At 42.2% G+C, this 16,332-nt stretch overlaps 2 protein-coding genes across 12 annotated transcripts in view; one reads left to right on the top strand and one right to left on the bottom strand.

The window, feature by feature from the left end:
- PIP4K2A (phosphatidylinositol-5-phosphate 4-kinase type 2 alpha) overlaps window positions 1–16,332 on the bottom strand; it is a 178,424-nt gene that overhangs the window by 93,803 nt on the left and 68,289 nt on the right. The window lies entirely within an intron of this gene.
- ARMC3 (armadillo repeat containing 3) overlaps window positions 158–16,332 on the top strand; it is a 57,379-nt gene continuing 41,204 nt past the window's right edge. The window contains exons 1-6 of one of the 9 annotated variants that reach the window (XM_079947843.1): window positions 169–581; window positions 1,771–1,971; window positions 6,488–6,576; window positions 8,986–9,034; window positions 9,716–9,753; window positions 11,154–11,198. Coding sequence is in view for 7 of the 9 variants with exons in the window: in XM_079947842.1 (XP_079803968.1) it covers window positions 8,987–9,034 (48 nt within the window). In the remaining 2 variants the exon portion in view is untranslated. Of the gene's footprint in view, window positions 582–1,770; window positions 1,972–6,487; window positions 6,577–8,985; window positions 9,035–9,715; window positions 9,754–11,153; window positions 11,199–16,332 lie in introns of all 9 variants that reach the window. The other 8 variants (XM_079947844.1, XM_079947842.1, XM_079947840.1 and 5 more) reach the window with 8 other exon arrangements.

The following is a 16,332-nucleotide window of genomic DNA, read 5'->3' as shown; positions in this document are numbered from 1 at the left end:
TTACGCACGTAAAAGCAATCTTAATCTGAAAACTTGAATGCAGATTGTTGTGCTTTTAAATGTTTCAAAGTTAAAATAAAAATAAAAATCCATACGTAAGACCTGAGTTGGAAAGGGTACTAGAATTGTGATTGCTGCCACGTTTTGTTGGGGTGGTGGAGAGAAGGCGCTATTGCTCCATCACAGGCACGTTAAATTCCTGCCCCTCTCATTGCTTTCTATGAGAAGCTTTTAGTCCCGCCCCAGCGGAAATAAAGATGGCGTTCAAAGCGAACCAGGAATCTGTACGTGGTGTGCTAGTCTACATGAGCAAGTCTATGACTAGCTAAAGCGGGCTCTGCTTTCCTCCCGCCTATACTCTGTGCTTTACGGAGCCGGGAAGCTCCTGTTACGCATGCGCTGAAGTCTCTAGCCTGGTGGTGTAACCTAGCAACGGGAGAAGCCGGACGCGTTAGAAAAGAGCGAGGGGACAGACGTTGTGGGTTCTTGGGAACGCAGCTACCCGTGTAAACAGTGGTGTACAGATCTCGCTGAACTGGTGAGACTTTCCGGGCCAAGGCTGGGCTGGGAAGCCGTCTAAGGCAAGGAAAATGTTTGTTCCCGGGTAACTGGATCATATGTTGACGAATCCTCTGGGTTTTACTGTCAACTGTTTGATTAATTTTGAAAAAGAAAAAAAAGCAAGCATATGAATAAGACAAATTGATTTTAAACGGGATGGGGGTATTCATTGCGTTTAGAGATTCACGCACACACGTGTCACAACAACGTGCATACGCTTCCAGAAAAGGCGTTTCCCCTGTGTGAGAGAGGGGGAGGAGGAGGGAGGAAGAAAGAAAGAAAGAAATTGCTTTTTTAAAGAAAAGTTTCCTTTTTGCAAGTATTCAAATTGTTTCAGAACTTATATACCGCTCCACATGAAAATAATACCCAAGCGGAACACACACACACACACTCATACAAATCATAAGGCAATGTAAAAGCATGAAGTCAAGAAAAAAATAAAAGCTGAAGAATTAGAGTGGACTATTTTCAGTTAGCTCAGCTAGTTAGAGCATGGTGCTATTACTGACAAGTTGCAGGTTCAATCCCCATATGGGCCACCTGCAGATTCTTGCATTGCAGGGGGTGGACTAGATGACCATTGAGGTACCTTCCAACTCCACAATTCTATAATTTTATTTAATATATTTCAAATAACTGCTTAGCCCAATCCCAGCCATGGTTTCACAGAAGAAGTATGAGTGCAACTGAACATAGAAGCAGCAACTCTGCTTGTTCTGGCAGGACAGAGATGAGCAGGGAGGTGTTTTTTTCCCACATTTTGGACACATTTAAAGCACTATGGTACCATTTTAAACAGCCATGGCTTCCCACAAAGAATTCTTGGAGCTGTTGTTAAGGATTCGGACAGTTGTTTGGAGGCTCCTATTTCCTTCCCAGAGCTACAATTCTGAGTTCCCTGTGAGAGGGATTGAGTGTTTCGCTTCTCTACTTCTTTGATCCTGTATCTCCACATCCCATTTGACCCTAATCCCATTTAAAACAAAAACCAAAACCTGCCACTGGGGAAGAATGAGTGGGACCACATGAGCTTTGATCAATTTTGATTATACTTTGGGCAGCTCAACCAGGGTTTTTTCTTGACTTCACTAGGCTCACTGTGCCACATCTGAGGATTTTGTGCTTTACTTGCTTTGCTCTTTATTATCATATATGTATTCCCTTTTCCATATTTGAGAGCTAATATTCTCCCTGCCAACATTGTAGGTAGGGATAGTTCTGTCTCTCTGGGAACATCTCCACTGTAGCTGCATAATGAGCCTTGCTTTAATGAAGAGCAGCTTAGCCAAAACTATATGAGGAAAGAAGCAAGGAATATACCGACTTACGGAGAAGGATTTCAGAGGATTTAGAAAGTAATTCATTTCTGAAGTGTACATTTTTCCAGTTCCTAACAAATCAGTTGAGGTCAGTTGTGTTACAATTTCATGCTGTCATCTTTGCCACTCAAGGCTGCCCCTGCATTTGAAAAGGGTGTCCAGGGCAGGAAAGACAGGTTTTAAAATAAGAGTGATGCAGTGCAGGCATTAGTAATGTGGACTGGCACAGGAGTGACTGACTGCCTGCTTGGGTAGGGATGCTGCATCGGTTGGAGTAGCTCTCAGATTTTATTCATGAACGTTAATTACCGTATTTTTCGCCCTATAGGACACACTTTTTCCCCTCCAAAAAAGACGGGGAAATGTGTGTGCGTCCTATGGGGCGAATGCAGGCTTTTGCTGAAGCTTGGAGAGCGAGAGGGGTCGGTGCGCACCGACCCCTCTCGCTCTCCAGGCTTCAGGAAGCTATCAGCAAGCCTGGGGAGCCCGCAGGAGTTCCCACAGGGCTCCCTAGGCTGTGGATAGCAGCCTGCTGCCCGGAGTGCGGGGCGCTCTGAAGCAGAGCGCCCTGCACTTCGGGCAGACATCCGCTGCCTAGGGAGCCCTGCGGGTAGCAGCCTTCTGCCCGGAGCGCGGGTTGCGCTGAAGCCGTGGCTGGGGGGGATAATTTTTTTTTCTTTATTCCCCCCCCAAAAAACTAGGTGCGTCCTATGGGCCGGTGCGTTCTATAGGGTGAAAAATATGGTAATTATTTGAACAGTTGTTTTAAGCTACCTGTTGTCAAGCACTGAACTTGAAGGGGTGAAGGAAGAAAGAGACTAAACAGTGAGACCTGCTTTATGCTGAAATTGACCATTGCTCCATCTAACTCAACACTGCCTACTCTGATTAGTAGAGACTTTCCAAGGCACAGAAAAGTATGTTGCCATCCTGAAATCTGATATCATTTTAACCCAAGACTAGAAGGGCTTGAAATGGGATCTTTTACATATAAAATATATGCTGTGCCATAGGCCTGAGCAAACAAAGACCACCACTGCTTTGGTTACCAGAACCTTCCTTGTTAGCAGAAACTTCCTTTTCCTTGCATCTGTCCGAATAGTATCAAATATATACATGTGTGTGCTTATATAGTGTCTTTGATGTTTTGCTCTGTAAAGTGCCAGGTATAAGAAGCCAGATCTCAGTCATAAAGAGCTTAAAACCTAAATACAACAGTGGACATGAACAGAGGAAGGAAAAAGAGGGGCAGTTGTAATAGGGGATGAAATCTTCTCATAATCTTAATTAAAGGTAAAGGTACCCCTTACCATTAGGTCCAGTTGCGGACGACTCTGGGGTTGTGCGCTCATCTCGCTCTATAGGCCAAGGGAGCTGGCGTTTGTCTGCAGACAGCTTCCGGGTTATGTGTCTAGCATGACTAAGCCGCTTCTGGCGAACCAGAGCAGCGCACGGAAACACCGTTTATCTTCCTGCCGGAGCAGTACCTATTTATCTACTTACACTTTGACGTGCTTTCGAACTGCTAGGTTGGCAGGAGCAGGGACTGAGCAACGGGAGCTCACCCCGTCGCGAGGATTCCAACCGCCGACCTTCTGATCAGCAAGTCCTAGGCTCTGTGGTTTAACCCACAGCGCTACCTGCGTCCCTTTCCCTTAATTAGGTGGTTGCTAATGCCTAATCAATTAGGATTGACAAGGCAGTTGCCAATCAGACCAAAAAGTTATTGTTCATCCATTGTGCTTCATTGTTCCTTATACACCCTGGCACTCTGATAGTCATCCGCAAGGCACTCCTTTCACAGAAAAGATTTTAGCTGGAGTGTGGCTGCCCTATGCACTGACTGAGTTCTGTCTGGGTCCAATCCCTGTTAATGTTATTGACAGAAGTTAGATGGGCCTTAATAACAAGTCCAAGTATTCTTCCATGCTTGATATCTTTTGATTAATTTACTCCTCTTGTGTCTTCAATAACTTTGATACCCCTCTAACTCTTCAGGAGATACACTTAACTGGTGTTAAGAAAGGGGTCTTAAGAGTTGTGATGATAAATGTAGCAACCAGGATGGAAGCTTGCTTGTTAAAGATTTGAAGCAATGTACTTGCACTTTGATGAAAGGAGTAGGAGTGAAAACAGCCACTTCCTAGTTGTATGTATTTATTGATTTAACAACATCAAAATATAATTCCATGTTACCTAACACTGGGGGTGAGTTTCTATTTTAATCAAGCAAGTATCTATTAGAGTTTAGACCAACTAAGTGTTACACGTGAGTGGTTGCATGACCCTGCTTTTCAACGGCACCTGAAATAGGTATCTTTCCTTTTTTCTGCAGCAAACATGAATTAAATAACACAACTGGAACATCCATATATTTTTGGGTTTAGAGATGGAAAGCAGGGCTTAATCTAATTACAGTGACACTTCTTTAAGAAGCTCTTTAGTTTATGTGACCCTTTAATATGATTTGCTTTTAAGACAGCCCCCCTCATCTTTTTCATAAAATTGCCCTGCTGTTAATTTAAAGCAAGTGATTGAATAGCTGCCATGTTCCATTTATTTTAGGTTTATATTAAAGCGCTTTTTCTTAAAGTCTTTCCCTCTTGGGAAGAAGGATTTTGCTGTGCATCTCAGCAAGACATCGGAAATCTCACACATCATTTTTCCATTCAGATTGTTTGTCACAGCTTGTGTTATCCCTGTGGTTTACTAGTGTCACATCCACTAGAAATCTGTATTCTGCCTTACGCACCATTACAAATTTTATCCCGAACAAAGTTAAATTAATGGAGCCAAATGTTGTCATCTGTCTCCATTAATTTTATTTCATGAACGAGTAATGACTATATTTTGTAGGTTTTTGTAGGTTTTGGAGTTTTCAACTAGGGACAGGATCTTCTAGTGACTGTGTGTGTTTGCACACAATGATAGGCCATGAGTTACAGCTTAATAATCCACAATGTAAATGAGTACAGTAGTACCTCGGGTTACATATGCTTCAGGTTACATATGCTTCAGGTTACAGGCTCCGCTAACCCAGAAATAGTGCTTCAGGTTAAGAACTTTGCTTCAGGATGAGAACAGAAATCGTGCTCCGGCGGCGCAGCAGCAGCAGGAGGCCCCATTAGCTAAAGTGGTGCTTCAGGTTAAGGACAGTTTCAGGTTAAGTACGGACCTCCAGAACGAATTAAGTAATTAACCTGAGGTACCACTGTACTGTGCTGGTGTAGGCATCCCCTTCACTCCCTCTTTATTCCTCCCTTTGCATGAGCACATGTAAGTGGAAAGTTTTGAGTGGTTTTTGATCCCGGGAATCTGGTTTATTACTCTTAAACAAACCAGAATTGGCAAACCAACAACAAATCCCTGTTGAAAATTGGTTTATGATTTTGTCTTGATCAAGAACAACTGATGAGAATCCCAGATTCAGCAGTCATATTCATTTCTGGCTTGTTTACCTGGTTGTACAGAGGGAGGAGCAAAGTGGGAGCAAATGCATTATCTGTACTAGCATGCTACTCATTCATGTCATGTCATGTCATGTCATGCATGATTACTTTTAATGAACCAAAGACCCAGACAATATATAAGACTACATACCAATGCATTCTTAATATTCTCATTCCCTTAATCCAGCGACAGGGGAAGCTGCTCGGATGCCTGGGGCGGTGCACCCATGGGCGAGGTGTGCCCTGGGGCGGTGCACACTACGGGGCCTCTGGAGTCTGCCTGTCTTCCCCCACTCAGCTGCCCTACAGCTGGGGGGGGGGGGAGGCAGCGGGCGGACCGTATGGACAGCGCGGAGCCTGTGTGCACCGAAGGCACCGCGTCTCTTCCAGGAGAGATGCATGGCTCGGGCGCGTTGCATGCCCCGCGGTGAGTGCTGCCCGGCACTCCTCAGTGGTGACACCGAGGGCGGCCCACCCCTACCGCACCCCTTCCTCCGCCCCTGCCTTAATCATGTTTACGGAATGGAGAGTGGACTGTGGCATTGTTTTGTCTCCTTCTCCTACCCTACAACTCTCTGATGTGAATTTACCCTGCTGGACATAAGCATTGTTAAAACTTATGTTATCCACAGACAGCTTTCCAGGTCATATGGCCAGCAGGACTAAACTGCTTCTGGTGCAACGGAACACCGTGACGGAAACCAGAGCGCACGGAAACGCCTTTTACCACCGTTTATATATACCACTAAAAGAGGATACTGTTATCCTCCTATTCCTCTTCGCTCAGTTAGGAATATATGTGTGTAGTACAGAAGTTAGGTTTGGAATAGATTCTGTTGCTGCACATTAAATATGATTCGCCTTGGTCATGTAAACACAGCTGGGAAAAGGATGAGGCCAAGAAGTAGTCAAATTTGTTGCAGGAAGTTTCTGCTAAAGACAGAAGCCTGCACAATGACTAAATAATCAGCAATACAATCATGATGCTAATCAACTGGGAATTTGCATAACTGAGGGGGAAAGTACTCCTGGTTCATAATTTTTCAGCATCTGTGTACATTTGTGTGATTAACAGAAATAATTCCACTTAATTATAACATGCCCATTTTTTAGTTGCCAATAAATGAAAGCATTTCTTGTCCTGTGTTGCTTCAGGTTTTAGAGGATAGAACAAATCCAGTGAACTAGCAAGGAAAAGAAGACAATTGACTTGGATCCTGGTTATAGGTGGTGGGGTAAAAAAGGTACTTAAGTTCCTGAAAACAAATAGTTGCTTCATAGCAATATTTTTTCCTGCAAATCTTAGTGCATTTTTATGTTGTTATTGAACTGGGAGAGGGGGTGCGGGTGGGGGGTGGGGATGCAGTTTAGATATACCAAAGCAGGGAAATTATATAACTCAAAACACACTAAATGAAATCCCAAGGTGAAAATTTGATTCTCCAGCCCTACCACTGAGCTAGTGTAGTTATACCTTGTATAGAGCAAAACCTCACATAAGTTCAAGATGATGAGCTTATATCGTCACTTATCAGTTCAAGATGATGTGGTTAGATCTTCAGTTAGCACAGGTGTAAATGAGAGCACAGGGTCAACAGCTCTAGAGAATCAATTCCTTATTTAAATAAGTGCTTCTTATATAATTGTACAAAGCTCTCCCTTCCCCCGCTCCCCTTACAGTGGTGCCCCGCAAGACAAACACCTCGCAAGACGGAAAACCCGCTAGACGAAAAGGTTTTCCGTTTTGAAGGCGCTTCGCAAAACGAATTTCCCTATGGGCTTGCTTCGCAAGACGAAAATGTCTTGCGAGTTCCTGCGGGTTTTCCCCCCTTCCCCCCCCCTTTTCCTAAGGCGCTAAGCCGCTTATCAGCTGATCTGCTGATAAGCCGCTTAACAGCTGATCGCTAAAAGCCGCTAAACCGCTAATAGCGCTAATCCGCTAAGCTGTCAATGGGCTTGCTTCGCAAGACGAAAAACCGCTATAAGAAGAGCCTCACGGAACGGATTAATTTCGTCTTGCGAGGCACCACTGTATAGGCAGAATTATGCTTTTCAGCTACATATATGTGATACATTTAAGTGGGTTGGCAAACTCGAAGTTGGTGCTATCAGGTTGAGCCAGGGCTTAGGATCACAGAGAAAATCAAATAAAAATGGTAATCAGTTTTCTGTGGGAAGCCTATATATTTTAATTTGCAAAGAAAAGAAAGTCAAGGTATTAAATGAATATATCTACTGTATATATCATAGGCATATATATGGATTAGCTGTGTTGGTTTGGGCAAAACTACATACTATCCTGGCAAACGTATGCTGCTCAAACAGAAACATTAACATTAATGTAGGGATAAGGAGAAGGCACTGGCAAGGGAGAATTGGCAAACGGATGGGTTTAACTCGTCCCGTGCTCTCCTGTCAAAGTTCTACTGACAAGCCCTTCTTTCCAGTGTTTCCTCTGCAGTTATACACGCTCTGTGTTTTGGAGTCTGTGTGTATGTGTTTAAATGACCATGTGTGTGTTTATGTACAGCTTTTATAGAGGAGAATTAACAGAGGAAAATCAAACACAATCCTTCAGGCTTGTAACACAGGGTTGGGAAACCCATCTCTCCCTTGTAAAATGTTCTATGCACAAAGACTGCAGAAGTGAATCGCGATTACATTTATCAATCTAAACTTTTTTTCAAGAAGCTATCATTGTATACGTTTCTACTTTTCGCACGCTGCTGAGCTTAGTTGTAGAGAAAAGCTGAAAGTATATTCCTATGCAGAACCAATGATTTCAATTGAAGCCTTTTTTATAGCAGTCACTCTGTTTCCTAAGCTCCCATCTGTCTTTATGTCATTGCTGTGCTGACTTGTATATTGTACTGAGAATTGACAGACCTCCTGCTGAGTTTTAGTGGTTACACTTCATAATAGTACACATTGTGAAGTCAGCTCATAAATTGCAACCACAGATTCCAATTATAACTGGAGTTGTATGTCATCTTCATGGTTCTTCCTCTGATTGAATTTTTGTGTACTTTATATTCTAGCTGAGATCTAATATAAATATACATTATAACTGCTGGCATTCTGGCCTCACCTGCTTTGGGCTATGCTATAAATACCCACCCCCTTTTTTATTTTTCCACTAAACACATATGAACAGATTTGATTAGTGTTGGCCAAATGCACCATTAGTATGTATAAATGATACAGCTCTGTGAATGCAAAAATTGCCAGCAAACTTCCGTAAATGTACATGTGCCTGCCTTAAAATGCATCTGAAAATAAAGCCAAATTTTTTAAACTCCAGTAAGTGCAGAAAATGGTCTCACTTATCACAACCAAAATCTGGTTATTTCTGAAGTTTGAAAGCATCCTTAAGAGCTAGTGAGTGGCATTACAAGAGCTTTTTGAAGCAAGTGAAATTGAGCTGCTACTGCTTTAGCAACTCCTAGAGCCATGGATTACATCAGGATGGCCAAGAGATAAAAGGCTTTTGCTAACAGCTTGCATTCAGCAGATAAAGTAAATGTAAGAATCATTCCTCACTCCAGTAACAATCATTCCATGAAGTCTACCGAATTATGGTTGAAACCCTGTGTAAACTGTGTCCACTCAACATTGCTTGTCTGTTCATCATCTGCTCTTTTGTTTGTTTTTAGAATGGGTAAAAAAATTAAAAAGGAAGTGGAGCCTCCTCCCAAGGATGTGGTAAGTTTATAAAACACTCCTCACTATAAAAATGAAAATGTTTCAAAATTATAACATTCAAGTTTGCTCTCCTCCTTCAATCTTTACTCCCACTTACTTCCCCTTCTGCCTCTAAAAATGTCTTGTAAAGATAAAGATAAATAACATTTTTGTTTCAGTTTGACTGTATGTGTAAACAGAGGGACCAATCACATTTATTTTCTGAAAAATATTATATTACGGTAGGCCTTTTTCTACTTGGAATAAGAAGAATGGAAAAGTAAGGAATATACAGTATAATCTCTGGGTTTTGACTATGGACATTGGGTTACCACCTGTGGAGTAAAGGTGGATCTCAAGTCTGATTATATGTGAGCTTTGTCCTTGGTCTAGGAAAAAACAGTATGCAGGTGTCCCCCTATGAAAAAATATGGGGGGGGGAGCAAAAGGGCTCGGCCCCTTAAAGATAGCACCCCTGGGCTCACAGGGCTTATTCCTGGGGAAGTGGGGTTAGGATTAGAGCCTTGGAGTTGTTGTGCACGATGTGGCTTATTTGTTGTTTCAGGCTGTAAGTAGCCCCCCTTAAGTCTACATAGTGAAGGTTAGGATATACATTTAAATAAATAAAACATTTACAGCTTGCATGAAGTCACATGTGTATAAAAGGGCTCAACTAATCAATGTCATTACATGAAAAAACAGGTTCCACTGACATCTACTGCTATGCTAAGGATCAAGATGTAAGTAAAATCCCACTATCTTAATTGAAATGGTTGCTTCAGTTTTCAAACATATGACTCCAGCAATTGATCTGTTCCATGAATGTTCTGAAGCACATCTTTCTACCATCTCATGAAATTTTAGAATAGTCTTCAGTGCTCAAAACTGAGAACATTAAAATATGGTGGGAACAAATTCTTCATCTTCTTCTCTATGGAATACCATGTATAAAATTGTTCTAGAAAGCTGTACAAGTTTGGAGGTGCTAGCTTAGCCCAATATACGGTACCTCTTTTCTGCCACCTGACCGTTTCCTTCACAACTTGTGCAAATCTTTCTGCTCCATTTTTAACCTCAGTAGAAGCAGCAGAAGGAAGGGATCTGGTATGGGAGTAGATTATTTCACTTCCACCCAAATCAAAAGCATATTGGGTGATCTAGTCTGTTTCCCACCACTGTATGCTGCTTTCCAGTCAAGGAGAGGAGTACATTCACTTACAAAGGACACCTGGCTTTTTCCTTTTGTGGAAACTAGGTTCAGGTATCCTGTTTCTTTTTCAAGTGATTGAACTGTTCTCAGGTTTCATAAAACTGGAAGAATAATAATTCACGAGTAGTTAAAATATAAGGACTATAAACTGCAGTTTATATTTCTAAACTTGTTATGCAAATTAAAAGATGTTTGAAAAGATGGTTTTCAATAATATTTTAGAAGAACTATCCCAACATTATTTTACCTCTGTTGCAATTGTTGCAATGAAACCATTCATAAAGAGGATTTCTGCTTTCCCCCATAAAGTCAAAAATGTTGAAGCAAAGAATGTTTTTATATTATTATTAATAAAGATTTCTTAGTTTACAAAAATACGTTCATTGTCTCTTTTTTCTAGTTGTGTTTTCTACAAATTAGTTTCATTTGTTGTGAGACATTAGTATTGCATGCAGTATTAGGTTGGGAAGAAAAGAGGGGCAAGAGGGGGATGGAGGATGGTGCGTGGGGTGGAGTGATATTTCTTCTGTTCTTCTACTTAGTGTATGTGTGGGGTTTTGTGTCCCTTGTATGGGTTCAGTGTCACTTGTATGGGTTCTCTTACTATTCAATTATTGTATTTCCTTTGTGGTGAGAGAGGTTGAGGTGGCCTAGGGTGTGGTTGGTTGTCCTTGGTTGAGATTTGTTTATGTGTGGGAGGGTTGGGGGTGGGTGTGGATTTTTGGATCAGGTTAGCCAGATTGGTTCGCATGCTGTCGGTGGATTCTTGTTGAGGTCTTATCAGGCTATGTATGTGATAAAGGGGAACCATATCAGGGTGAAGGCGTCTTCTAGTTGTACCTATGTCAGTTTCAGTTTATTGGTTAGTTTTTCTAGCAAGGCTGTTTCCCATACTATTTGATACCACTGGTCCGTGTTTACTCCTGACAGGTCTTTCCAGTGTCTGGCTATGATGCTTCTGGCTGCTGAGAGTAGGTGGGTTATGAGCTCTTTATAATGGGAGTGGTCATCAGTATCTTGTATTTTTAAAGTTACTCTTTTTGATCTTCCTTGGAAGTAGTAGGCATAAATTATTTTGTTGCTATCATATCATGCTGAACAATGAAAGTCGTCTCTTCTAGCCTAATAATGTTTAGTCCTTGCAGGCTTGGTGGTATGTTCTGTAAAATATTCCAACAAACCTGTGTTAACTGTCCAGTGTGACAGTTTATATTTCTCTTAGTCTAGTATAGACATGTGGGACACGGGTGGCGCTGTGGGTTAAATCACAGAGCCTAGGACTTGCCAATTAGAAGGTCAGTGGTTCGAATCCCCGTGATGGGGTGAGCTCCCGTTCCTCGGTCCCAGCTCCTGCCAACCTAGCAGTTTGAAAGCACGTTGAAGTGCAAGTAGATAAATAGGTATCGCTCCGACAGGAAGGTAAACGGCGTTTCTGTGCGCTGCTCTGGTTCGCCAGAAGTGGCTTAGTCATGCTGGCTACATGACCCGTACGCCAGCTCCCTCGACCAATAAAGCGAGATGAGCGCCGCAACCCCAGAGTCGGTCACGACTGGACCTAATGGTCAGGGGTCTCTTTACCTTTACTAGTATAGACATCCTTGCTAAATTAGATTATCCATAAGTGTTGTGATCTGCATGTAGCCCCATATTTGTGTGTCTGCTTTATGAATCGTCATTATTTCTATTAGCTTGACTACCACAAGCACATATGCACTTGGAGTGGAGAGCCATCTGTCACTTTCGGCCAGCCTAACTGCTGTCATCTGTGGTAACCTCTGCATTAAATAACTGCAACACATTATACCCAGAATACAGGGTAGCTCAACAACTTTGCCAAAAAAAGCTCAACAATTTTGGTCTGGATAGGCAACCCTATTATATGGAAACTTCAGCTGGTGCAGAATTCAGCGGCCAGGCTGCTCATCAGTACAAGATGATTTGAGCATATAATGACAATCCTGGCCCGACTCCACTGGCTGCCAATTAGTTTCCCAGCCCAATTGAAAGTGCTGGTTTTGACCTATAAAGCCTTAAACACGTCAGGACCGCAATACATCAAGGACCACCTCTCCCCATATGGACTCTTCAATCATCACCTGAGACACGTTTTCATGGGCTGCCTCCACAAGAGTTCCAAAGGGCAGCAACGCAAGAATGGGCCTTTTCTGTAGTGGTTCTCTGCTTGTGAGATGCTCTCCCCAGGGATGCCTGCCTGGAGCTTTTGTTACATATTTCCAGGTGCCAGGCAAAAACATTCTTCTTCTGCCATAAAAAGATAAAGGACCCCTGAGGGCAGTGGCTTTTGCAGCTGAGCATACATGCATAGTATCTGTCTGTTAGATGCACTGTTGAACCAAGAACTAGAAAGACTGGCATTTCTAACCATATTAATGTTCTTAAAATTGTTCCCACAATGTAGACAGGACCTGGCATGGTGTAGGCTTGGCAAAAAATAGTTGGTCCAGATCCGAGATACTGTTTTAATTGAGCATGATAAAAGTGCTTAATTTTGTTTGAATGTAAAGCATTCCAAAATGTTTGATTTAAACTGAAGAATGAAAGGCTTTTAGAAGGATTTGCCCTTTCTCAAACTATGTTGGTTTCAAGCAATCTATTAAATAGGGTCAGAACAGCTGGATTTCATAGCAGAGCTCTCTCTGTTTGAGAAAGGTCAGAAATGGAAATGAACATTTTGCATCGCTTCCAGATGGCTGAATCATGACAGTGCTTTGACCGGTCAGGCATCATGGAGAGCTGGCCTTTGAGATAGAAACCTATGTGAAGACAGCACAAGAAGGGCCATTCTATTTTAAAAATATATTTAAAAATATCCACTATAGACTAGAATATCCACTATAGGTAGTAGTGCAGAATATGCAATCTATGGCCAAATTCTGTCACTATCTTTGAATGCATTTAGCTGTATAGAGAGAGATTGCTTTGCTCAGATTATTTTCTAGAGAGAGTGCTTTGCTGGCTCTGCAGTGAGCAGAACAACAAACTGATGTTGCCAAAAACTTCTTGGAGTCTTGCCTGGCATCAAACAATTAAGTCATTCCTGTTGCCTAAAGAATGCTTTGGATCCACAAGGGAGCTGCAACATTTCACCAGCTTTATTCATAATGTATGGAAAATCTTTTAAATCTCCCATTTGACATTATGAGAGCAATCCACCAAGCACTTACGCTGTACAAAACTTCTATTAGTTTAAAGGGGCATGTGTGGGAAGATGTGCAAAATTTCTGTTGAAATTAGCGTAGCTGGCTGTGTGTGGAATGCTGTGAAAGAGGAAGAGACTTTGCAGAATTGGTGGTTGTGAATAGCGGCCGCCACCACAGGACCCAGCTCCACCTTAGAGGGCCAGTATGGATCTGCCAGTGCATATAGTAAATTCATAACAGGCTCCACTTTGGTTTAGCCATTGGCCATAGGGCGCTGGAAGTTTAATAGGAAGAAAAGGGCAGGTGTCCGAATCCTAAGATTCATACAGCCATTCAACGGCAATCAGAGTCTCATGGATTGTAGAAGAATCAAGAACCCAGAAAGCTATCTGGTAATATACTCTGCTGCTTTCTATAAACCTTTGTAAGGCACAGGGAGCTGCTTTACCCCAAGTCAAGACTATTGGTCTTGGTCAGTACTATCTGCAGTGACTGGCAGAGGCTCTTTAGCATTAAAGACAGGAGGCTTTCACAGTCTTGCCTGGAGGTGCCAAGGATTGAACCTGTCACCATTTGCATGGAAAGCATATGCTCTATGCACTGAGGGGCCATCCATATTAACACATTAAGTCTTTGAATTATATTTTTTGTGATGTACTTTACCTTTTCACATAGCAAAAAAAGAAAAAAGGGGGGGAAAGGGTGGAGTAGCTCACATGTAGGATCCTCTAAAAATTTAATACTGATTCTTTGGACTCATTCCCATATAACATTAAGCCAAGACAAGGCTAAGAGTGAATGAAGAAGTGTACTGATGCCTTGCATGCCCTTTGCTCCTACACTAATTCTGCCGCCGCCACCACTGCATGGTTTGGCTTAGTGTTACCTGATTTGTCTTGCTCCAGGCAAACTGTGAATGGTAAGCCAAGAACATGATTTGTTTGGAGCAAGAAAACGATGAGCCCAGGTTCTCATAATGTTAAACTGTGGATAGTGCAGTTGCAGGACTGGAGGAGGAGCAAATCAGCTGAGGTTTTTGCTTTGTGTACCAGCATCCTTGCTTGTTCATACTAAGCCATAGCTTGGTTTAGTGTTACCTATGAACCTGGCCAATGTTTGCTTACATGCCACTGTTGCAGCTACAAATGTACTAAAGATAAAATGTACTTGCTACAGTCCATACAGATGTGGATTTCATTTAATGTTATTCAGCTCATTTCATTCACAGAATTGTAGAGCTGGAAGGGACCATGAGGGTCATCTAGTCCAACCCCTTGCAATGCAGGGATCTTTTGTCCATTGTGGGGCTTGAACCCATGACCCCGAGACAAAGTCTCCATGGCATTGACGCATCCTGATGCAAAAGATTCTGCGACTGTTCAGTTGCATTCTGTGAGGGAAATAAATTAGCTACTTTCCCCACGTATAGCTCATTTCCATTTTGTTTGTATCATAAAAAAGAAAAAATAATAGATTCTGTCCTGCATATATATTGGTGTCATTACATTATTTTCTATACTGGTGTTGAAGCTAATGTTACTTCGCTTCAGATAGCAGTTCTTCAGAAGACTTTCAATAATCTAAGCTGTCACTCTTGATATCCTTACTTCCATTTAACAATATTCTTTCTGAGCTGACATAACCAGCATTGTGTACAAATTCCAGATTCATTTGAATTGTATGGTTTTATACTCCCTTTCTTTTTCGCCCCTTTTGTATCCCTAGTAACCTGTTTGCTTTTCGACTGCACCTGCACATTGAACAGAGTTCTTCATTAAGCAGTTTACAATGATCTCCATTCATACTTTTCCAAACCCTTTTGTGTAGGACCTTGAGAGCTGGTTGAGCAAGAACACAGGAGTGACAAAAGTGTAATTCATGTTGAAAATTATCTGTGGACGCTATATTCAGTTCACACGCTTTGGTCATATCTATAGGTTCTTCACTACCCTGTTTATATGTGATTATAGCCTATCAACAATAAATGTTATCTCACCTAAGTACTCCTTAAGTCTGTCCAGAGCCCACAGTATCCCATTCGGCACCACACTGTCAGCTTTTTCCTTTTCAAGATCACTAAATTTTATACGTTATATAGCCAGTTTCCAACATCCTGTCCTTTTCACTCACTAGGAAACATGACGCCCTCCAGGCCTTTCTATCTAGTCCTCAGGACTCTTCTGAGACCACACCACCTTCACAGGTCACATCCCTTGCCAGCCCTCCTCTGCACTCTTCCTTGAGTCCTTTTGCCAGGCTGAAATGTGTCATTGGAACTGTTAGATTGTCTTTTGTTTGTCTGGATGGAGGACAGAGTGATGTGTGTGAGTGTGTGTGTGTGTAGAATGGTCTATGGTTTGTATGGCTAGAATGTAGACTATTGTACAAAGGTAAGAGTTGCATCCATTGTGCTGCCCATTTTTACCTCTAGTCATGCCCACTGCTGGTATGCAGTCCTTGGAATGGAGTGTGGTCTTTGAGCTGCAAAAGGTTCCTCACTCCAGGGCTAGAGCATGATACAAAATTAGAAGTTGGGGGAACCAATTTTGGGGAGGTGGAAAGCATAGCTAAATATGAGTGTGCTGGCTCTCAAGGAGAAGATCCTGGCCACTTTGCTCCTTGCCAGTTGTTTGTTGCTGCAACACACTGAAATAAGGGCATGGTTTGGTTTAGCATGATGTCCAATTCAGGGCTCATGGTTTAACTCTCTCCATACTAGCCGCAAGCCACAACCAAGGTTTGTTCTTTGTTTGTGACTTGTGGTTGGTCTGGAGACTATCCTAGCCTGGAAACTAGATGCAGAGCAGCAAGAGGAACTTCTGCAACTTCCTGTTAAGAGGCAATATGGCTGGACGCTTTGTTTGATCTTGATAGAAATGTGACTTGAGTTTTATCAGCTCACAACAGTTAATTGTTATCAATATGGAACTTTATTCAACCCTAAGACA

Source organism: Podarcis cretensis (assembly GCF_951804945.1).
Source record: "Podarcis cretensis genome assembly, chromosome: 12".
NCBI lineage: Eukaryota > Metazoa > Chordata > Lepidosauria > Squamata > Lacertidae > Podarcis > Podarcis cretensis.
This window is presented reverse-complemented; position numbering and strand designations above follow the sequence as displayed.